Genomic DNA, 24325 nt, shown 5'->3' with positions numbered 1-24325 from the left:
GGTTTAACGGCGGCCGGCGACTCTCCATTGTACCTGCACTCTGTTCCTTCTTCTTCTCCGTCTCTGACTCTCCATTCGGCCAGGCGGCTGTCGCCCCTTCTTCTTCTCTGCCGAGACTCTCCACTCTGCATTCTTCTTCTCTGTTGCGGTTTAACGGCGGCTGGCGGCTCTCCACTCTACCTGCACTACAAAGTTTGCTGCAAGCCTGCTTACAACATATACAAAGTTCGGCCAGCATCCCTCTATAAGTTATTTTCTCTCCCTTCTCTGCCCCTCTGTAAGTTTTTTTTCTCTTTCCATATGAAATGTCTATTATTACATTCAGTTTGAATGGATTTCCTTGGCTTTTTCTTATAATTGTGAGGTTGATTTCCAGCATTTCAGTTTGATTTATGAACCTGCCACTTCCTTCCTCTCTCTCTCTGTACCTTACTTTATGCTTGTGGGAGCAGTGGCTGGAATAAGTAGGTGGATCCAAATGTTGCCTAGAAGGAAAACATGTCAAGTTTTAGTCCAAATGAAGTTCTCTATGACTTATGTTTAAGATTAACCAAATTTATAACATTGAGAATTCAAAGAAAATAATACAATAAAAGGTGGGTCATATGGTGGACTATGGCCCTCATTTTCACTTTTTTTTTATGAGATACTGTTATTTATATTTTGATATGTTAAATGATAACCTTATGAGATGTAATAGAGGGTATTATATTGTGTTTATTTTAGTTGTGAGGTTTCTTTTTCATAAAATCACTATCTATATGCTGTTATTTAGTTTATTAGGTGGTGAATGTCTATTACATAATGGATATATGCCCGTATTTTTGCTTATAGAGCAGCTGTATTAAACACGTATCGTATTATTGCCATATGCATTTTATTACGCCGGATTTTTGAAAAGTATTATTGCCGTCTAGTCTGTTTAATTGCCATACGTATCTGTACCCGTTCAATTGCCGTTCCCGAACTTACTAAGATTGTACACACACACACACACACACACACATACACACACACACACACACACACACACACGCTCTCTCTCTCTCATGTCTTGTGTTCCTATGGAAACAATTTTTTACTTGCAGGCTTGCCTTTATCTGGTCTATCAGACTCTCGGTGGAGAGAGAGATATTGGGAGGCATGGGTGGAAAGAGAAAGAAGAGCGACGAAGAACCTTTAGCGGAGGAAGAACAACCACAACTGAAGAAGAGACAGGTACTCCCATCATTGATAAAGAACAAAGAGAAGAGATCTGCTCTTCACGTGAAGCTTAAACGTGAGAAGAAGCTTGAGAAGCGTAAAAAGACTAAAGCTCGTGATGCTGCAGAGAAGAGAGCTCTTGAGCTTGGTGAAGAGGTTGTCACTCATTATGAGACCCCAACTCTTATCTGTAGTTAATAATAATTTAATAGCTGCATTGAGTAAAACCTAAGCATCAGTTGTTGTTGTATTGATGTTTAGGTTTTAGAATTTTGGAATTTGAATTGGTTTGCTTCATTTACACTTACTACTGTTTTTTTACTTCTTAAAATCTTCTGCAGCCTCAGCCGAAGAAGGTCCCTCATACAATTGAGAACACGAGGGAATTTGATGAGACAGTCTGTAAGCCAGACGATGAAGAGGTTGCCCTATGTTTCCTGAATATAGATATTTTTTCTTTTGACAAGTTTACCATACGTTTATGTTTTAATTTGGAAACAAGAAGATTGTCTGTGACAAATACAAAAGAATAGTCAGATGTGATTTGTAAACTTGTTGAAATGGATTACATATGCCTATTATTGTGATGGTTTTTCATGTATTATTTGAGTTCCAGAGGGTTCATATTGGTAGGTTGTTAATATAATTTTTATGAGGAAATGTAAAGGACTAATTACTAGCAGTATAGTGTAGTTGACAAATAGAGATGGTACAATTAAAGTATAGAATATGATACAGGAGGATGTCACAACCGATATGGTGTTATATTCCTTAACTCCAAATTTGAGCACACTGAGGGTCTAAGCTGTCATTTTAACAGTTGACAGCCCATTGTAATTGTTTGTAATGAAATTTTAAGCACTTATTAATCTAATGGCTATGAAAGAGAAAATAATGTAAGATTGCCTGCTGAAGGTAACAGTCCCGAAATAAGCTTCAAATTCCAATGAACTCAGGTGAACAAGTCAGAATTAGGTAGAAAGAAAATAATCAAATAAATCTGAGAATAGACTAACCACAGTAGGGGTTCAGAAGTAGCAGCAACAAATAGAAGTCTCAATCAATAGGCTGTGATAGAGAGAATCTTAGTTGTCACAGGGGAATTATAGGAGAAGCAGCAGCAGGTCATAACAGGGGGCCAAACCTGGTTTGAGTTTGTGGTTGCAGAGTCAGAAACAAGAGCAAGTGAAAGGTGCTACAACAGGGATTCAGTGACTCTCCTTATGAATAAAAGAAAACCCCCAAACCCTGCAGATAATAGATCCCATAATAGGAATCAAAAGAGGATTGACTTCTGCAGAAGAAGCCCAGATTCAGCAAGGTTTTTAGTGATCCAAATAGGCTTTGAGAGCTGATCTTCAGCAGCACATACATGGAGTCTTCTTGCACAGCAACAGGGACTAGTAGCAGTCAATCTCGATGGAGCAGGAGTCTTCAAACAGCAGCAGCAAAGAACAAAGAAAACAGAGAAGGAAGAGAGCTCGAGATAGAGGTAGGTGGGGGTTGGGCTTTCTCGGTCCTGGGTCTCTCACCCACTGCTATCTCAGCTGTTGAACAGGGAATTCCCTCCCATAGTCGAGTGCAACTATTGGCCTCAAAATTCTGTCAATATTTTCATTGCCAATCTCTTACAAAGGCTGCCTATTTAATGACTTAGGCTAGCTTACAAAAGTAGAAAGTAAGAAATAGCAACTTCTAAAATATGACAATAGTAACTAACTGAAAATAGAAACTAGCTGAAATTAGAAACTACTAATGGCTTTATAATCCATTCTTCTAAATATGCAAGAATAATCAAATTAGAAACTAGGCAGCTAGGATTTGACTAATGTAAGTGATGCAGAGCTGATGCACTACATCCGCAAGAAGAAGAAGAACAAGAACAAGAAGCTGTTAATGTAGTCCTAGATAGGTAGGAGACCTACTAGGAGCCAGGTAAATCAGGACCTTCCAAACAGCTGGTCAATTGGGGCAGAATTAGGATTTTAGGTCAAATTCTAGGGTTAGGTTGGGGTAATGAGGGTAAGTCTTATATGGTAATGCTAGGCAGGTTTAGGGGAAAGCTAGCAGTGAAGGTTTGAATGATGTTTGAGTAAAAATTTAAAATGCAGAAATTAGGGTTAAGGTTTCGGGTTTTGGGGAAGATAAGAGTGATGGATTTTAGGGTTTAGAGTGAGAGTTTGAGCTAGGGCTTTAGGTTGAGTGCTAAAGGCAGTAAGGGGGAGGTTCGGCTGTAATATGGGCAGGTTTCAATGGCTGGAATGGTCTGGCTAGCTTTTTAGGGTTTTGAGTTTTAATGGAGATGAGGGGGATTAGGGTTTAGATGTTAGGATGAGCCTGCAACTAAGATCGAGTGGGGGAGGAGGTGAGAAGGGGCTGTGGTTGAAATTTAAGTGAATTTGGTTGGTGGAATTGGGTTGGGCAGAATCTAGATAACCTAGGGTTAGGTGGATCGATTGGGGATAGGTAGGCTTAGGTTGGAAGATTAGAAGAAGGATGAATGCTGACAGTAAACTACTTAGTTGAAAACTGATCTTCAATGGCAACAGCAGCTTGAAGAAGATAGGGTCTCCCGATCTACAAGATGCAAGGAGATGAAAAGAGGAGCCTCCCGGTCTACAAGACGCAAGGAGTTGATTGGAGATCCACCAATCCCTTTCACCTTGATATTACTCACAAGGTCACTGTCAAAGGAGCAAGGCAGCAGCAACAATGGCAGCAAGCAAACAAATTTAATTTTCTGAAAACTGAACTGTGGGAGAGCCTCCCACGATTTTACTAATATATAATATGGCCTAAGGCCCAATTCCTATTACAAATATGAATCACTCCCCTTCTAAAATCGTGGAGGGGGTGGGACACTTAAATTAAAAGCTAAAACTTAAAAGATTCCCTATCCACCAATAGGAAATAAAAACCTAACAACCAATAGGATTAATTCACTTAAATTGAACCATGACCTGAACCAGTTCAATTTAAGTTTACAATTAAACTGAAAAAAAAACTAAGTATGGAAATAACTAAGTATGAAAGTAAACTAAGGCTCCAAACACTAGGCCCTAATCTTAGGGCTGCTTCTTCTTGAGGATGCTTGGATCTGCATCAGCTGTCTAAGTAGTACTATTAGTATTAGTTAGTTGCTTAGTATATTTCCCATACTTAGTTTTTATTTTGATGCAAAAGTCATGTGACTACTTAAGTGGTCACATGACACCTCTTTTTATTTAAAAATTTAGTTATTTAGTAGTCATGTGACAACTTAAATAATCGGATAGGTTATTTTAGGAGTCATGTGACAATTTAACAAGTCACATGACCTTTTTCTTTGTCAATGTAATAGGGAATCAGCTAGGGGAATCTTTCCTTCTCCTAGGCTGAATAGGTGTAAGGCCCTTAGGCCATTATTTAAAGCAATAGAACCATGGAGCTATTCATTCTCCACTTTTGAAAATAAAATATCTGCTTGTGCAAGCTGCTGCTTCTCGTCCATAGTGAAGACTGCTTTGTGTGTGATCAAGGCAAGGTGGGATTGGTGTGTGATCCAATCGACACCTTGCGGTGTGAAGCCCGGGTGGTTTGTACAAGTTTTTCTCAAGTTGTCTTTGTCAAGATTCAATTTTTACTCAAAGTTCTGCTGCTGTCGATCATTCTCTGCAATCTCAAGTAAGTTTAAGACACCCCCAACCCCATATCTCTTCTTCTAAACCCTCTACAGCCCAACCCTAATTTCCCGCTTTTGTTTTCTTCAATTTCCCATTACTTAATTCACCCACAGGCCTAACCCTCCATCAGAATCCATTCAAATTTAAACCACAGCCTCCTCACAACATCCCTCATACTAGATCCTGACCTCTGCCCCATTCCCCCATCAAAAACCTTAAATTCCCTTAATCCCCATTAAACCCAAAACCCTAAAATACTGTCCAGCCACATCAAACCCTCATTAGACCTCCATACCTTGGCCGAGTGGCCTTCTCTACCCCTTGGGAGCTCGACCTAAAGCCCCTGCCTTAATTCCATAGCTAAACCCTAAATTCCATCACTTCCATCTTTTCAAAAACCCGAAACCCTAACCTGCTGTCCTTTGAATTCTAGCACTTCCACTCATCAAACCATCACTGGACCAATACTGATAGACTCCTCTACACCTGCCTAGCATAACCATACCCTCAAACCTTAACCTAATCCTAATTTGGACTAAAACCCTTATTCTACCCAATCGGACTGCCTGTTCATAGCAGATCCTGTTGCTTTGGCTCCTAGCTGGTCTCCTTGCCATCTAGGACTACATTAGTAAGACTGTATACTGAAGGTAACCGCCCCAAAATAATGTTCAAACTCCAATAATCTCAGGTGAATAAACTCAGGCTTAAGTAGAAAAATAGGTTATCATAGTAGGGATTCAGAAGTAGCAGCACCAAATAGAAATCTCAAACAATAGGCTGTGATAGAGAGAACCTTAGGGGAATTATAGGGGAAGCAGCAGCAGGTCATAACAGGGGCCCAAACCTGGTTCGAGTGAGGGATTGCAGAAGCAGCAATCAAGAGCAGGAAATAGGGACCACAACAGGGATCGACAACAAAGGCAAAACACCCGTGGTGAGTTTCCACTGCCAAGACATGGGACATTATGCTAAGGACTGCCCCCATCGAAGAAAGCCTATTGTTGTTGCTGAGAAGGAAGAAACAGCGGAAGAAGATGATGGTTTGCATCCTTACCCACTAGATGAAAGAGATTATGAAGATGGATATTTTGACGATATGCTGGGTGAAGAAGATGCCTATGAAATCCACGTTGTTACGCGAGTTTTGGTGGCTGAAACCAAAGGAGAAGACTGGCGACGCACTTGCATCTTGTATACTCGCATGCGTTCAGGAGGTCACTACCCCCAGGTAATTGTTGATAGTGGTAGTTGTGTTAACATGGTGTCTGAATATTTTGTGAAGAAGGCTGGGTTGAAGATTGAAAAACGCCCACAGCCCTATAAGGTATCCCTCTTGAATGGCAATAAGATGGAGGTAAACCAGCGCTGTTCTGTACCTCTACATCTTCATCGTTATTTGGAGGACATATGGTGCAATGTGATTCCCGTGAGGATGACTGATGTACTATTGGGAAGACCGTGGTTATATGATAACGATGTTACCATCGGTGGGCGAAAAAATCAGTGTATTTTCCAGCATAAGGGGCAGCAAATCGTATTCTATCCTTTGAATTTGCCTGCTGAAATGTGCAAAATGCAGTCCTTGCGCACCAATCAAAGGGGGACAGAATATGGGAAAAGGCTCCTTGCTGTTCCGCAAAAGGAATTTGTAAAAACCAGCAAGGATACTGGTCTGGTTTTGGCTCTGGTTACTAGAGAAGTGTCTCCACAGCCAGCAGTGCAACTTTCTCTAGTCATCAAAGAGTTGCTGTTTGACTTTTCAGATGTAATTCTGGAGGAGTTGCCAGATGAATTACCTCCTCTAAGCGATATACAACATGCTATAGATCTGGTTCCTAGTTCGGTATTGCCTAATCTGCCTGCTTATAGGCTTAACCCTACGGAACATGAAGAGCTGAAGAGACAGGTTGAAGACTTATTGAAGAAGGGGTTCATTCAAGAGAGCCTCAGCCCTTGCGCTGTTCCAGCTTTATTGACGCCCAAGAAAGATGGTTCTTGGCGTATGTGTATAGACAGCAGAGCAATAAACAAAATTACCATCAAGTAAAGGTTCCCAATTCCAAGACTTGATGATATGCTTGATATGCTGTCTGGCTCTAAGATCTTTTCAAAGATCGATCTACGGAGTGGGTACCATCAGATTCGGATCCGGCCTGGAGGTGAATGGAAGACGACATTCAAGACCAAGGATGGTTTATTCGAATGGAAGGTTATGCCCTTTGGTTTGACCAACACACCAAGCACTTTTATGAGGGTGATGACATAGGTACTCCGTCCTTTCCTTGGTTGGTGTTGTCTATTTTCATCCAATCCTACCTGAGGTGCGTAAGTGCAAACGATATTGACAACTTCTTTCTCCAACACTAGTTTTATTGATATAATCCTATCACCCACTCTTTTGACCTCCACTACATCATTCTTTAGATCTTTATCCACTATTATCCCTACTCCGTTTCTATTACTTTGGTCTCTCGCATACCAAAGTTTGAAGTCGTCCAACACTTTAGCTTTGTTACCCTTCCATCTTGTCTCTTGGATACAAGCTATATTAATCCCTCGTCTCCTCATAATATCTATCAACTTCAAGCTCTTACTCGTTAAGGATCCAATGTTCCAGGAAGCTAATCTAATCGTACATTTCTGGGCTGGTAAAAATCCTCTCACTTGCCATTGCCTACTTATCACCGCATCCGGGCGTTGACGTGGCACGTCATACGCGGGACACCCTAGAAGAAAGCAGATGTAAAGATATGAGATCAAGAAAAAGATAAAAAAAACATAAATCATGGCCGATGTGAGACTATCCTAATAACATCTTAAATAAAAAAGAGACTCAATTAAACTATGGGACCACAATTTAAATTAGACCAGCTGAACCAACAGGTTCATTGGTTCATTACAAGACTCAACAAATGAAACATAAAACAACCCAGCAGCAGCCTTCTCCAAATCGTGGATGCTGCCTTCTTCTTCTTCCTTGAATACACTCTCTACATCAACTGTACCTTGGGTATTGTTCATGTGAACAACAACTTTGTTTTTTAAATCTGTTTTTGTCCTGTTCTTCATGCTTTGATCTACATCACACCTTGTCCTAAGTTGTTAAGGCCTAGATTTTTGATTTTATAGTCCAGTGAGCTCCATGAGAAAATCTGGGCGATTACCCTTTTTACTTTGATTTTATGGGTTTGAGAATTTTTTTGGGGTAAAAAATTGATGTTTCACATGAAAATTTTGAAACAGTCCAAAATTAACGAAATCAATTGTGTATCCTCCTTTTTTGGACCGAGATGTTTCAGGGATTTTTATGCTTCGTGTATGTGAATTTCGGTGAAAGACTCAAAATAAAATGAAATCTACAACTTAGACCTTGTCAGTGTTTTGACCATAACTTTCTCTAGACTCGGATTTTCATTGGTCTTCCTGCAGGTGTAAACAGACAACTTTGAAATAAGACCAAATCATTTTTGGTGGAAAATTTAATCCTTGAAATAAAAGCGAGAGTAAAGTGACAAAAATAAGACTTAAAAGTCTATTTGGACTGTTTAAAAATAAAACTAGGACGATTCAAATAACATTGGTAAAATTGGCAATCTAAAACTAAACCAAATTAATATCAACATTGATCAGACTCAAATTTGACCTGGAACCAAAATAATTGAAGCCATACTACTGAAATACACTTCATACCAAAGTGGGAAAAAAAAATGAACGAAAAACATATGGTTGTTTGGCCTAGGCTGTCCAGTCTCTTGATTCTATATGGATCCCATGACCTAGAGAAACTCTGACGTGGGTCATGTAAGAAAAATCAACTCCATTTTGCTATGCTTGTTTTGCATGATATATGTAATATTCTGCTCGTACATTATTATAGGTGTCAGGTTGTGAACTCGATATCCATGTGTTTATATGTGTCTGTCTGTGTTATTTAATATTTCCTCCTGATCATTACCATTTCTTGGTGTATAGCAGTTGGTACTTTGATCTCTCTCTCACTCACATACACACACCATAGTTGTCAAGGCGGCAAGGCGACCTAAGGCGGTGGAGGGGTGCCTACGCTCTTAGGCGACAAGGCGCCCACCTAGGCATTGCTTAGGCGACCAACGCGCCCAACTGTTATTTTTATTTCCCCTATTTTCTAACATTATTTAGTATGCTACAATATGTACCTTATATCATAAAAAATAAACATTAAGCCACATCAAGTCATAAAAAATCAATATTAAGCAACATCAAGTCATCAAAAATCAACATTAAGTCGCATCAAGTAATCAAAAATCAATATTAAGCCACATAAAGTCATAAAAAATCAACATAGAACTAGAAGACAGCAGAACTAAAGAAGCAAGCTATTGGAAGTTTGAAACAATCAAAACATACATTTGGTTTATACTGTTCTTAGAAAATATGATCTTATCAATAAGTAATTAAATTGCTCTCGATTTAGAGAAATGTTCTTATTCTCTAAGAAATTTTGATTGGTCAAATGATTTTATTTTTACATGAGACTTTTTGTATTAGGTAGAACACAAAACCAGCTTTCCAACAAATCCAAGATTGCTTAAATCTGATTTATATTGAAGGAGTTATGTTCTGGTCAAACATTGTTTGGTGTGTGAGGATGCTGTCACAATCGCTCAGAATGAAAATATTTTTTAAAATATCAAAACAAATGAATATTTTACTTCACTTTGGGTTTTCAGCAGTGTTTTACCATATTACGATTTATGGAATTTAGATTTGAGAAAAAACCCAGCATTAGAAAATTGAAAATTTCACCTACTGCCAAAAATCCAGTTTTTTGTTCTTGAACTGGGGGGTTGACTTTTTATCCTTTGAAATTTTGGTTTTTTACAATTTTTTTTAGATTCAAATAGGGGGGGTTATAATATCTTAAGTAAATGAAATACAAATATAAAATCATTTACTTAAATGATATTTGGCATAAATAAGTGCTAGAACCTGGTCTGATACCAATCAAACCAGTGCAAGGCGCCCTGCACTTAGGTGGCAGTCGCCTAGGCCCCTAGAGATCCGCCTGGACGACTTGGCGATGCCTTGACAACTCACACACACACACACACATTTTTGCGCACCTGCATGCTCTCTCCAAATCAAAGAAGTTTTTTTGTAAGTACGAAAAACTTGGGTCAAGTTGGTTCTTTGGTCTTTCTACTGGAGCAGATTTATTTATGATGATGTTTTTATTTTACTTCTCTCTCTTTCTCTTGCTTCTTAACTGTGATTCAATTGCACAGCTATTTGCGACAAATGATGACGATGAGTTTAGTGCGATTCTTAAAAGACAACGTACTCCAAAGATATTAATCACTACTTGTCGTTTCAATTCTAGTGTACGTCCTTGATCCTTCTTTATTTGCTTTTATAAAAAGTTAGCACACATTGCATGGAGTGGATGCTATTACATCTTCAGCTTTCTGCAATGTCAACATAGCTGCTTTTATTTGCATGGGAATTTTTCTGAGTGAATTTTTTGATTTGGTAATGTCGTCATTGGCTATGTTTATTGCTTCATTGCAGAGAGGACCCGCATTCATCTCAGAGTTACTCTCAATAATCCCAAATGCACACTATTATAAAAGAGGAACCTATGAGTTGAAAAAGGTTCTGTCTCATTTGATGATATTTGCTATATTGGTACTTAAGAGCTTCTGTACTAGAACCTGAAAGAGATGAATTTTTTTCTGTTGTTGTAGATTGTGGAGTATGCAAAGAAGGACGACTTCACTTCTCTTATAGTTGTCCATACTAATCGTAGGGAGCCAGGTAAATGTTACACTGCTTTGAAGTGTTTCATTGTCTTGTAATTTACGTGATGTTTTGGCTGCCATTTGTTACTGTAGATCCATTCTGATGCTGTTGGTTTATATTATGTGACAGTAAAATGTGCCTGATAGTTTGTTCATGTTTTAAATGTATATATTGATGTTGTAGTCACTTTAGTCTTCATCTATTTCTTTTGTGGGTTTGTTTCATAGATGCTCTTCTAGTCGTTGGCTTGCCTGATGGACCAACCGCACATTTTAAGCTCTCCAAACTAGTTTTACGGAAGGACATTAAGGTCTGTAAACATCAGTTTTGTCATGTAGTTGTATTTTCTCCCTTATCAACCAAGCTACCAGATGTACAAAATGTTTTACCTTTGACACATTTTTTATATGTGTTTTTTCCATCGAGTGTTCATAATATTTCATAGAGTGAGCATGGAGATCGGCCAAGAAGAAAACAAAATTTAATGAAGAAATAAAGGATTTGTAGAGACGGGGAAAAAATAAAAATGGGCTTTTGAAGCAAGTATAAAGTAGGTCCATATCTTTTTGCCTGATACCAAGAAAGAGGGTTTTGATGCTTATATGTATTATAAAAAATGGGTTTTTGAAGCAAGTATAAAGTAGGGTTACATCTTTTTGCCAGATGCTAAGAAAGAGGGTTTTGATACCTAGTGAAATTTAAGTAATTTCATCAAAGTGTTTTTTTTATTGTACAACTTGAAAAGGGTTTTTAATTAGGGCAAGAGATCGCTGCCTGGTCATGTAGCCCCTGCACCAGCGCGGGGGGCTAATTAGAGCGTGCACTGGGGCATCAACATGGATGAGATTTTTTATTTCATGGGGGGCGGGACGATATATTCGCACACTCCTTGCGCAAGAGCCATGTAACCAGGCAGCATTCTTTTTCCCTTTTAATTTATGTGTGAAACAGTTAGCAGTTCTGTTTGGTTAACTAGATTACAAGAACCAGTTTGTTAGGTATATTATCTTGTGGAATTATGGTTACTGGTTAGTTGAAAGAATTGGACACTGGCCTCTTTATTTATTAATATATTTCCTCTACACATCCTGCAGAACCATGGTAATCCAACAGGTCATAAGCCTGAGCTTGTGTTGACAAACTTCACAACACGTTTGGGTCATCATATTGGGAGGTGAGAATCTTAATTCTTCTATATATGATCAGATCAGATATGCTGATGCTATTCAAAACTTTTCCTGCCCCTCCTCTATTACTTTTCCCCCCCCCATTATCTGTAGTTTATATTAGATATGTATGTGTTATCATTTTTTGGGTGAGGGTTCATAGGAGTTGCGCCCCCCCCCCCACCACAAACACCACGGGGGAGAGGTGTTTATACTTTATAGTGGGCATCTCTTCCACTGTTGGATATTGTTTGTTTAGATCCCAATTGTTGAAGGAAAAAGGTTGTGTATGAAATTTTTGACTGGGAATAATATAGTTGTCACCCTTCATCTCCTGAACTTCAGGGCAGTTCTTGCAGTTTGGATGCCAGCAAAAACCTTGGAGGAGGAGTCTCTGTTCCTGGATGTTTTCTCCATATCAGTGGAGGATCATTGGTTCCAAGTGAAAACAGCAACCCCTGTTCTTGTGGTTATGTTGGGGTTTCTTATATATATATATTTATTGGAGCATTTAGACATGGTATGCATGAAAGATTTTGAAGTATTGAAGCATGTTCTGCTGGATCCCTGAGAGTAATGCTGTGACTGAGGTGGGAATGGGGGCTTTGATAAGACGAGGGTTTCATTGGTGGGGGGGGGACAGAGCATGAGAGAGAGAGAGAGATGGGTGGGGTGTACAGAATGTTTTCCATCTTATTTACTGTACAGTAAGTGTTCAATGATTTATGTTTAAGGAGCCATATATGATAAGGCACCTGCTAAGAAAGATAGCCCTCTCTATGGCTGTCCATGCATTCCTTCAACTATGGCGTGCCTAATATTTTTTACATGTTGGATGTATTTCATAAAATTAGGTTCTTACAATCACTCTTTCCTCAAGATCCAAATTTCCATGGGAGGCGAGTTGTGACCTTCCACAATCAGCGTGACTTTATTTTCTTCCGTCACCATAGGTTTGTGCCTGTATAATTTATTAACTTCTGCTGAATGTTGTATTCATCACAAGGGGCTTTGATATTTTATTAGTTTAACTGCGTAATACAGAACTTTCTTTGGTATGCATTAGGTACATTTTTGACACCAAGGAAAGCAAGCCAAGTGATTCAAAAGGTAAAAAAATGGAGGGCGACAAGGATGACAAAATCTCTCAAGAAAGAGTGGTTGCACGCCTTCAGGTTTCACACTGACCTGTCTATTTATTTCAGTTTGCAAATTTTAGTTACAGGAGAAGTGGTGAGGAAAGACATGCATATCTTAGTCCTGATATCTTTTATGACTTTGAATAGAGCTGATTGGAAAGCAAGGATCCATGTAGCCAACCCCATTTAGTTGGGATAAGGCTATGTTGTTATTGGGATTTTAGTTACAATTTTAGTATCAGTAGATAATAGATATTTCTGTGTTAGTTATGTGATGGGTGATGCCATGAAACTTGTTTCAGTCCCTTGTCAAGTTTGTTCGATCTACCAGGATGTGTGCCTGTGGATGATCAATGGTGCCTGAAAAATCTCTCTCAAATCTTGCAGGAATGTGGTCCACGTTTCACATTGAAGTTGATAAGTCTGCAGCATGGAACATTTGATACGAAAAATGGGGAATATGAGTGGGTTCACAAGGTAATTTACTGATCTCTTGCTCAAATTTGTTGGGCATATGGTAGTTTCTGCTAACTGTACAAGAATCTTTCTTCCAATTGTTGTTTTTTCACCTTTTCTTATTCTTTTGTGAATTTTAGCCGGAGATGGACACTAGCCGCAGGAGGTTTTTCTTATGATTTGTTTGGCAATGTTCTTTCGAGTTCATTCATTGCGGAAGGTAAGCTTATTTTTGTAGAGAGATTTGGTTCCTACACCTGAACAAGAACTGATGAGCAAGATACAATGTATCCTCTCTCCACTAAACTAGCCAATTCCCTAGAAGATCATTGCTACTTATTGTTTGCCTATGTTGTATTAGCTTAGAACGGTTTGTTCCATGTGCAACTCCAAAACCAATAGACAATTAGTTGATTGATAATTTTTCTCTAAGAGATTCATGGGATCTGTTTCTTCCACCTGCCATTTGATACATTTGAAGAATGTTGTGCTGATATTTTCCGCTCCCCCATTCAGGTCGAAATGCTGGAATTTCTGGATACAGTAGTAACCCCAACCCATCCAACCTATCCATCATGACATTGACTCTCTTCATTTTTCCCCCTTCTCCTCCCTGCCCTCTACACAGCTATATGTCCATGAGCTGCTGGTATGTGATATAAAATATGCATTTTCTTCGTTAGTTGGGAGGTTTTTTACCTGAGGTCCTGAGTAATAACTGGAAGAAGAAAGCCCAATTGACTTCCTATCTTCTATCTACCAAAATATCGAAATTAGCCTTCGTCCTTTGTGAGATAAATGGCATTTTTTTTTAACCTATAGGAGAAAGGTTTTGGGATTGAGATATGCTTGGATTATGCACCTAACAGGTCCTTAACAATGTCAGGCCGCTGGTGGTGAGGCAATTTCTTGTGAAATTTGGTCGCAATCTGGGACAAGTCTTGCAGGTGCGTTTGATACATTGGGTGTAAAAGAATGAATGAGGTCAGCTTTGTTTCCAAGGAATGTAGTTGCCATACTTTCACTGCAATTAATATCAAGAAAATATTTGAGGTTCACGGTTAGTTAAAAGTGAGTGGAGGGCTTAGGGGTCTATTTTGTCCATAAATTTTTGACCCATTTAATTTGCCATGTAGCAGTTGTTGACATTTAAAGTGGGGAGAAAGTTCTCTGTCCGGGAGTGTGGCCTACGCCAGCACTCCCATGAGGCTGTCTTTCTAGTCCCCATATGAAAAGACACCTCTGCCCCATTGTTTTGAGGAGAGAGATCAGAAACATGAGAGTGCTGGCGTTGTTATATTACTTATTACTTAACTTCTTGTTGCATAGCTAACGTTAACATTACAAGTAGGTTATTTCATTCACCTGTCAAACTGATAGGTCAAATGCCTTCTCTTCTTTCTCTTGGTGTACTTAAAACACAATGAACTCAACCACGTGCTCTTGGTTATGATTAGTGCAGGATCTAATGACTTCCTCTTCAACTTCTATGATTTACCAACAAGAAGGCATCACATTTTTTTTCAGCTAAATGGGATTCACTGATAATGAGAAGAAAGAGATAAAATACATAACTTAAAAAACCTGGGCATTCCCAGGCAAAAGATTAGAAGAGAAGCAGTCCCACCTACGACAACGCCATCAACGGAAACTGCTCCCTTCTAGCTAATTGAATCTAAATCTAGGCCTGGACATTGTGTCAATTCTAAGCTCTTTGGCAATGTGTCTTGGAAAATGAACCATATACTTAGAAGACCCCGATTTTGCAGCTTCTTTTGTCAACCAGTCTGTGATGTTGTTCGTCTCTCTATAGTAGTGGGTGATCTTCCAAGGGATCATGTTCAAGAAGGAAGGTCCAATCTTGAAAAGAGAACCAAGGAATTGATCTGGACTGAGTTGATAGGACAACAAAAGCAAAGTCGATTCAATCCACAAGGCAGACACGTTTAGCTCCTTCACTTTAAGAAGTCCCTCCATGAGCCCAGCAAACTCGACTTAAAAAATTAGTGTCTTGATTCCCAAAAAAAAAATCTTGAAAGAAAAAACTACATTGCCGTTATAATCTCGAATTACGCCACCCGCACCAGATCTTCTAGGATTACCAAAGCAGCTCTCGTCCATATTGAGTTTCATCCAAGGGAGGTGGAGAAACCATCTCAATGATTTGTTTAGGTTGAGAGTGAATAATCGGGAGACACAATTTCCTACAACACATCAAGTCCTCCACAGATTTAATGCCACCTTTCAGGTTGAAGTTAGCCTCCTGGAGATCCATTTTGGTTGTCTCAAAGAGTTGAGAAGCAGATCTCTGGCTCTCTCATCACGCGCCTTCTATTTCTTTCCCACTAGACATTAAAGGCTAACAAAATCAAACCCGCTGCTCAAGGGGATTTAAGGTTTATATATGCCACGCGACTTTCTCATCCATCATAAAATCAAATCATGGAGGGAATCAAATTGCTACCATGTATCAGAAGTAAGAAACTAGCAGAAAAGAGAAGAACAGAGTCGAAGGAGAAGAGAAGAGAGAACTGCAAGCAAGGCTCACAGTCGATAGCTTTCTCCCTCTCTCTCAAATCTTATTTATAATAAAGTTGGCAGATTACAAGAGATTTCCTTATCAGAATACGAAAGAAATATATCCAAATAAAATAGAAACTAACTAGACTCCTAAAGTCAATATGACACTTAGGAAATAGACTAGAAAAATAATCCACAATAAAGGGATTCCCTCTATCGTGGTATATATATATGGGACCATGATACTTTAACATTCCCCCTCAAGCTGGAGCATACAAGTCACTAATGCCCAGCTTAGAACAACTCTGCCAGAACATTAGACTGAACAAGGGCTTAGTAAACATGTCACCAAGCTGATGAAGAGACTAAAGGTGTGGAGATTAATTTCTTCATAACAACAACTCTCACAAAATGATAGTCAACTTCAATATGTTTGGTTCGCTTGTGAAACACCGGATTGCTTCCAATGAAGATGGCAGCTTGGTTATCACAAAACATCTTCATGGGAGTTGAAAATGGAAATCATAATTCTTGTAATAAAGATTTCAGCCATATTAGTTCAGCTGGAGTATGAGCCATAGCTCGATACTCTATGGCTCGATACTCAGCCTCAACACTAGATCTAGCTACAGTAGACTGTTTCTTGCTGTGCCAAGTGACTAGATTTCCTCCAACAAAAGTACAGGACCCAGTGGTAGGCCTCCTATCACCAATAGAACCATCCCAGTTAGCATCAGAAAAACCAATTAGATCTACTCTCTGATGTGATTTATAAATCAGTTCCTTTCCTTGAGCGCCTTTTAGGTACCGTAGAATGCGACAAGCTACCTCCCAGTGAGGTTTCTTGGGAGATTGCATAAAATGACTAATGACACCCACTGCAAATGATATGTTTGGTCGAGTAACAGTCATATAAATATGTTTACCAACCAATCTCCGATATTGGTGTTTATCTTCGAGATCTTCACCATCATCAATCTCTAGCTTGTAATGAGGATCCATGGAGGTATCAACAGGCTTAGAAGCAAGCATACCTATCTCAGATAAGAGATTCAACACATACTTTCACCGAGTGGGACAGAGAGTTGGAGAGGGCATGGATGGGTGCGGAGGTGGGGTTGCAGGAGAGGGGACATTGTAGTGAGACTACGAAGGGGGAAGGTATGTAGTTTAGAAATTTTAAAAATATAAGGGTGGAGAAGGAGGTGGAAGTTTGCTTTTCTATGGGAATCAAAAAGAACTTGTAAGCAGGGGAACAATAATCATGAACCCTAGGTAGTAGGCTACAAACACCTCGTCTAGTCTCCCCGAAGGATGCACAACGTTGATGAACAAGTCCTTGAGGATAATGGGAAAAAGTCTAATTATGGTCTAAAAAGGCCCCAGGTAATTTCAGCTACGTTTGGAACCACATTTATGAGTTAAATAATTTTATCCTTTTAAATTAGAAGGTTTTTATTACTAAAATCCTTATGCTAAAACATAGGTTGAAAAGAGTTTAATTTCAACATTATTTTGAAAATATTTTTGTTTTGGCATGTGGGAACATGTTTTAAAATATATTTTCTTAACCAAACTGATTTTTGAATTTCAGTTTAAAGAAAAGTATTTGGAATAAGTTTCAAAATGCCTTTTGAATCACCAAAATTGGGGTCGTGTATAAAAGTAATTTCCAAAAGTTTTAAGGTATTAAATATTTTTTTGGGGAAAAGGCTGGTCACGCCACCAGGATACTCATTATGTATCATCCTCTCTCTTCCCCTTTGAAAAAGACCCCTTGCCCTCATGTATCCAACCTTGTGATTGATGCATGCCGCTAGCTTATCGAAAGCCAGCTGACATGCCTAATCCTTTTTCTTTATTTTTTAATAAAAATATCAAATAACTAAGAAGACCGGTTTGACTGGATGGACCTAACACCTTCCTTGGTCTGCAGCCTGATAAGTTCACATTTTTGGTTTACCTCTATTGGAGTCAAATTTGAAATCATATATATTTATAAGTCATAAACTCTAATTTAGATGATGACTCTCTCCCTATTCTTTCTCTCTCAGGAGGAGGATAAGATTCCCTTTGAGAAGATGGGTAGAAGAAAATTTGTTGCTCTCAACTTCATAAACTTCTAGTGAAATAACTCTTGGAATATTGTTAAGACCACATTAAATTCAATTTTCTATTATCAAAGGTTTATGAAAGCTCTATACTACAATGGGTCATGATGCAAAACCCTTTCACAAATCATGAATTTAATATGAAAATATAATTAGTTACAATCAAAAGCATAACAGCTAGAGAGAAACATAACTCCAAAATTTTTACAGAGAATTAAGGGACATAGTTAACAGATTCTATTCCATTCTTTTCTTTTAAAAAAAAAGTTTCTATTCTTTTTTCATTTTTTTCTTCTTTACAATACCCACTCCTTCCTAAACTATGATTATTACTTCTGAGATAAGACCAAACTAGGGTTATCTTATTCTTCTCTTCTGACTAAAATTACCAATTTTTTTTGGCATTTTTGAAAAGGAACCCTCTTATAAAACCACTTCAAAAACCCTAGCAGATTTAAGAGACTACTCTGCATGGAAATTAATGATGCATTCTTTAGATATTGGATTCAGAGATCATCTCCACCAAGTCCATTTCCCTTTTCACATCATATTGCAATAGAGAATCCATATCCAATGGCATTTCCATCTCCAAACTTTCCTCATCAACAACGGATGCACCCGGAATCTCATCAAATATAGACCCAAGACTATATTTCTCAGCAAACATCTTTGTATTGAAAGAAAAATCTGCAGTCTCACCAAAATCATAATTTGGCACTAACCGATCTCCTGCACAATATTCAAAACTCTCTCGTTGAGTTGGAGACCTGACCATGGGATTAACAATTTGCAGTTTGGCCTCCATGCATGTTTTTCTTTGATTTTCTGCAATGTTTGAAGTTGTAGGCAAGCTCTTGATATAATTTTGTAGGAGAGAACTTGATTTTTGATGTTTTGAGCTTCGACATCTTCGCCTTGAGAATTGCCTTCTTTTGGTTGCATTCCAATGATTTTTTATGGAATTTTCAGTCCTCCCAGGTAGCCTCTTTGCAATTTCTGCCCATTTATTTCCAATTTCTGTATGAGCTTCAATTAGAATCTTGTCCTCATCCTCAGTCCATGTATCTTTCTGCAAGTAAAATGCACTTTTGAAGTATAAATATGTATGTTTAGCATGTATATACATGTTTGGCATGATAGTACATGGTATAAAACCACTATTTTGGGACGTATACACTTAAATGTGTGTACTCATCAACAAAGATTTGACACGTATCGAAGAACAATGGAACCGTTCAAAAATCCCGAAATAAATATGTATGTCTAGCATATATATACATGCATTGGTGAGATGATAATACATGGTACAAAAACACTAATTTTGGACTATAACTCATCTATGAAGAATTAACACGTATCAACTAATCAAAAAAACGTTCGATAACTTCGAAGTATTTCAACAATGCGGAGCTCAAAAAGAGGAAACTAGTTTGGATGTAGATGTGCTCATTTGTATCGATCATGCTTGTGTACATCTTAAAAAAATAGGTGTGTTGAATGAATAAATTCCATATACAAAATGTACAAATCAAAAAAGAAGAAGAACCTTGATGTTAGGCCGTAGATGGTTGTGCCATCTTTCCCTGCATTGTTTTCCTATTCTTCCATGCAACATTTGAGCAATATGAGACCATTTTCTTACTCCATGCTGCTCTACCAAGCGCACTAAAAGGCTGCACACAAACATCTTTATGATCAATGCTTCTTGGAAAAAAAAACAAGAAAAACCAAGATTTTCCTTTCCCCCCACCTCCTTAAAAAATATATTTTATAAAGTATTATCCATGACAACAAAAAATAAAATAAAAATTGTACCTATCTTCTTCAGTCGTCCATTGCCCTTTGATCAAATTAGCCTTCTTTTGGACTTTGCTTGTCCTTCTACTTGGAAAATTCTTTCTATTCATGCCCATTTTCCTACAAAGTCTATTTCGATCTACAGTAATACATGAGATATCCTCAGGCAAAAATGGCAAGTTAGGAGATTCTAGATCTTGAAAATTCATGGAGGGGTAAGTCATTCTATCTAGTTCGATCACATCGGGCATGATTCTAGGGGAACAATTCATGAAAACCCTATTCTGAAATTTCTCCATTATCCCATTACCACAAGCATCTATAAAAGACTTTGATTCGGAGATATCGAAATTAGAGGAAGAACCATCAGCTAAAGTTTCAAATTGATCGAAATAGAGTGGAAGAACCCCGGATTCCGAATTTGTTGATAAATTATCAACATGAAATTGATCAAATTGAGGAAAATCTTGGAGACTTCCTTTCGATGAGCAAGCTTCTAAAGAAAATCCATCTCCAAACCCGGCTTTCATGTAGTTCTCCGACGAAATCATCGGTTGGAAAGAGAGAGAATCTCTATATTTGGTATCAAACTCCATTGGTAAAAAAACAAGGGGTGAGAGTGATGAGCAACAAAAAACTACAAAACTGAATAATTTTGGAGGTGTGGATTGTGTCTCTCTTATTAGTAGTATGTAGTAGGAAGGAAAGGGGGTGTGGCATTCATTTCATTTTATTCATAGCCTTTGATTTACAGATTTATCAAACGGTTTGAATTACAATATAGTTGTGATTGTTAAGCTTCCCTGATCCACCATTAGAAGACTTATTATATTTGGAAACTCTTCAAACTCTTCAGTCAAAGGGGGACACATGGCAGCTGTTCAGAGATTTCTAGGACATTTTAAGGCCTTAGTGGAAATGTAGAGAGATTTATGACTGTATATTTAATTGAAAATATTTTTTGTCCAAATGACTAATTTGTGTTAACCAGGAAACTAATAAATGAGCATTGATTTGTCAGTGAATCAAATTTGTTTAAATAAATTGAACAATAAAATGTAAACTAATAAATGAGAATTGATTTGTTAGTGAATCAATTTTTTTTTAAAAATAAATTGAACAATAGAATGGCCTTTTTGGTAACTGAAAATCTTTAACTCTAACTATAAATTGCATTGAAATTGAATTCAATATTCCTGATTAATGTACAAGTTAATGGAGATGTTTTATGCTTAAGAAACAAATTAAGTAAACAAATAAAGATGGGTTAGACAGTTACATTACAAGGTTTAAGTACTACTTTAATTCATAAATCTTTTCAAAGAAGACCTGCATAGAAGTCTCCATGAGTAAGAAGAGTGGCTTACTTAATTGGTCTTCTCCTTCAGCCATTTGTGTAGGTCATTAAATGACAAATATTAATTTTCATTTCAGGTTCCCTAACAAGGAACCTTCCAATGGAAGAATGCATTATTTTGTGTGAACGAGCAGAACAACAAAATAAAATGTGGAAAATCCAAAAACATGGTATTGAAACTTGAGCAACAATGACTCACCTTTCAATAAATTATATGTTTAGGCTCAGCAAAACTAACAATTAAATAGGACTACAAAAAGAATTATAACTTCACTAGATAAGTTTATCGTAGTGGTCCATTTGATTTTTATATGGCAAAATAATAAGATGCTCGATCACCGGGAGAGAGTGCTCGTAGATCAGCTCGATCGCTTTAGGGTTGTAAATCAGAGGTGGTCTTAGACCAGCTTACTCATAATTGGGTTCATCCCTTGCTTGCTTGTTCTGGCGCGCTAGTGCTTTCTAGAGTTGCTTGGTTGAGTAAGGCGCGTGCCAGAACTCAAAATGCGGGGGCGCTAACGGCCATTTATATAGGGTGGTCTACAATTAGCTTTTCTTGCTGTTGATATCTTAGTTTCTGATGAATGAAACTGGAATTTGCAAACAGAAAGTCTCACTCCAAGAATTCTCAACTTTGAACCTTTGATCCGGGAGCCCCCGTTCTATCTACTAACCATGTAAAAAAATGTTGGGTGGAATGGTGCGGCACTGTAGGAACCGGTCGGATTCGAACTGACGAATAGAAGTTTCATAGACTCATGCCTTAGCCACTTGGCTACAGTTCCCTATCAATTCCATGTCTTTCCCCCTTGTCCGACTTTGCTTCACAGGATATGGACAATGTAGGTAAACCACTTGTTAAATGTCAGATTCAAATTCAACATACATCTCCAATGTATTGGCATGAATCTACATAAATGCATGCAAGTTATGATACTCCAACAGCTATTGTGCACTCTTCCATAGTCTTGGAATCCTGGATTATCAAAGCTCTATTTTGCCACTTGGTAAACTTCATTTGGGCGAAGCTTAACATGCGAGTAAGGGACTTAGGGGTTTACATTTTCACAAAATTCAGGCTCCATTCAACATGCCACGTGGTAGATTTTTGGCCAACTATGTAAAAACTTACCTAGTTGGGTTGATCAAATGTATTTTACCAAATTTCAATCCTACATGGCAGGGCTTCTCTTAACGATATAAATATATGATAGGCATGTAATCCACATCAATGTGTTTTAGTTTATAGAGGTTGATGTGCTCGCTGGAGATCGACACATCCGACGATGACACTGGAGCAGGCAGTGACACCTGCATCGAAATTACCATCTCATCTCCCGCGAAATAAAAATCACATTCATTTTTATGCCCCTGCTTTGATGTAGAGGTAACACGACCAGGCAGCGATCTCTTGCCCATAAAATATACTACTATCATAAGAAAAAGATAAAAAGTTGTTTTCGATGTGATTCAAACCAAAGACGTATATAGAAAGATAATGTTATGAGCACGGGTGTGAGATCAAGTGATCCTTGTAAATGATTCCAAGCTTCCTTGTACTGAGTCTTGAGCCAAGAGGGATAACTCACGATAACGGCCCTTGTTCTTATTTCTACCTATGGTGATAGATAAGATGAGAACAAGAAGATAGAATGCAGTTTCTTCGAGGGAAACTAACCTCCACAATAACTTGTTAATCGGATAAAATCATACCCTTACATTATTGGCTGAGCCATTTATAGACTCCAACAACGTTCAACTACAACTACCTTTCTAAAAGGTAGCAGCAACTTCTCCTAAAGAATATAGGTTCTAGCAAAAGAATAGGACTTACAAAAGACTTGGACTCCACTCATAGCCGTTAACCACAACGGACTTATTTTAAAGCAAGAAAATAGGAAAGCTAAATAGTCACGTAACAGATAATATACTAAAACTAAGCTATACCTTTTTTTTTTTCCGATGAAAAAACTAAGCTATACTTGTTTTACGTGAGGAATTCTTTTCGAAGATGTATGGCATGTTGGGAGAGGTTTCTAGAACAAGTGGCATAAAGGACCAACGAGCTGAGACAGAATGGTTTCATAAGTAGAACAGCAGAAAGGTCATTTCCTATGAGAGACCTTTCCTATATGTATATGAGAATGAGAGAGAAAGAGAGAGACAGCGAACCAACTCCATTTTCTATTGTAGTTATATAATGGGACTACTACCCAGACTAAGTTTTTAGTTGATTTGGAATAGAGAAGATTATTTGTTTTTAATTTTTTTAAAAAAAAAAAAATTTTTTGACTGAAGGGAGGGTGGTTGGGAAGGCGAGGGCAATAGAGTCAAAGACGAGCTAGTTCAGAATCAGAGATTGAGGAATATTGTGACTAATCATTAATGAAAGAGGTATACTTTATTTATGATAAGAGAGAACCTTTTCCCTAACTGGTTGTAAGGTCTTAAGGATCAAATGCCACCTTTGGCTTTGAAGGGAGTTCAGAACGGGGGAGGGATTTAAAGAAGAAGAATAAAATATAACACATTCTATAGGGGAAACAACGCCACCCCGTCATGCCACACACCAGCCCTAAGCCCTGACACGAGCAAGCAAAATGACTAACGCATCCATGATCATTTCCAAGGTTCCAAAGGGGTGTGGCAGTCATTTTGCATGCTGCCCCCGAGCCTTCACATGGGTGGCACAAAATGACCACCACATTCCTAGTCACTTCCAGAGTTTCAAGGGTTTATGACAGTCATTTCACACACCCGTGTTATGGGAGAGGAACAAGGTGCGCTGCTCGTCCAGGTGGTGTTCTCTTTTCCATATCCTATATTGGGTCCGATTGTTGTGTGCAATCACCATATGCGGGTTTTACCCTAATTGTTATCAATTTCAATTTCTAAACTGTCAAACAATTCCAATCCAATTCTGATTCCATTCGAATTGGATTAGACACAGACAGATCCCACCTCGCAGACCTTTGAGAACACAACGTAAGAATAATAAGATGACGCTCAAGGACTTCTAACTTGTAGTGTATACAGAAGAACATATGTAAGTCAATCAGTTTATGACAGCCCACGCCTATTTTCTTTGGTACACTGGTTCCTAATTTCAGCTATTACAATGCATTACCCGAAT

The 24325-nt window shown here is 38.2% G+C and overlaps 3 protein-coding genes across 3 annotated transcripts; 1 reads left to right on the top strand and 2 right to left on the bottom strand.

Annotated features, from left to right (window-relative positions):
• The first annotated feature begins 1065 nt into the window (after positions 1-1065).
• On the top strand, positions 1066-13826 carry LOC122670487 (ribosome production factor 1-like). Its single transcript, XM_043867382.1, has 11 exons — positions 1066-1359; positions 1545-1625; positions 10133-10228; positions 10416-10499; positions 10592-10661; positions 10874-10956; positions 11741-11820; positions 12667-12765; positions 12879-12987; positions 13339-13428; positions 13548-13826. The coding sequence occupies exons 1-11, from the start codon at positions 1144-1146 to the stop codon at positions 13584-13586; spliced, it is 1047 nt and encodes a 348-aa protein (XP_043723317.1). The 5' UTR covers positions 1066-1143; the 3' UTR covers positions 13587-13826.
• Positions 13827-16449: 2623 nt separating this feature from the next.
• LOC122672032 (secreted RxLR effector protein 161-like) lies at positions 16450-16959 on the bottom strand. Its single transcript, XM_043869541.1, has one exon. The coding sequence runs from the start codon at positions 16957-16959 to the stop codon at positions 16450-16452; it is 510 nt and encodes a 169-aa protein (XP_043725476.1).
• Positions 16960-18531: 1572 nt separating this feature from the next.
• On the bottom strand, positions 18532-20496 carry LOC122672031 (transcription factor MYB98-like). The gene is made up of 3 exons (XM_043869540.1): positions 19854-20496; positions 19585-19711; positions 18532-19107 (listed from the first exon to the last, which is right to left on the bottom strand). Exons 1-3 carry the CDS (start codon positions 20429-20431, stop codon positions 18532-18534), a joined length of 1281 nt encoding a protein of 426 aa, XP_043725475.1. The 5' UTR covers positions 20432-20496.
• Between the last annotated feature and the right edge of the window lie 3829 nt (positions 20497-24325).

This window comes from Telopea speciosissima, chromosome 8, assembly GCF_018873765.1.
Source record: "Telopea speciosissima isolate NSW1024214 ecotype Mountain lineage chromosome 8, Tspe_v1, whole genome shotgun sequence".
Classification (NCBI taxonomy): Eukaryota; Viridiplantae; Streptophyta; class Magnoliopsida; order Proteales; family Proteaceae; genus Telopea; species Telopea speciosissima.
This window is presented reverse-complemented; position numbering and strand designations above follow the sequence as displayed.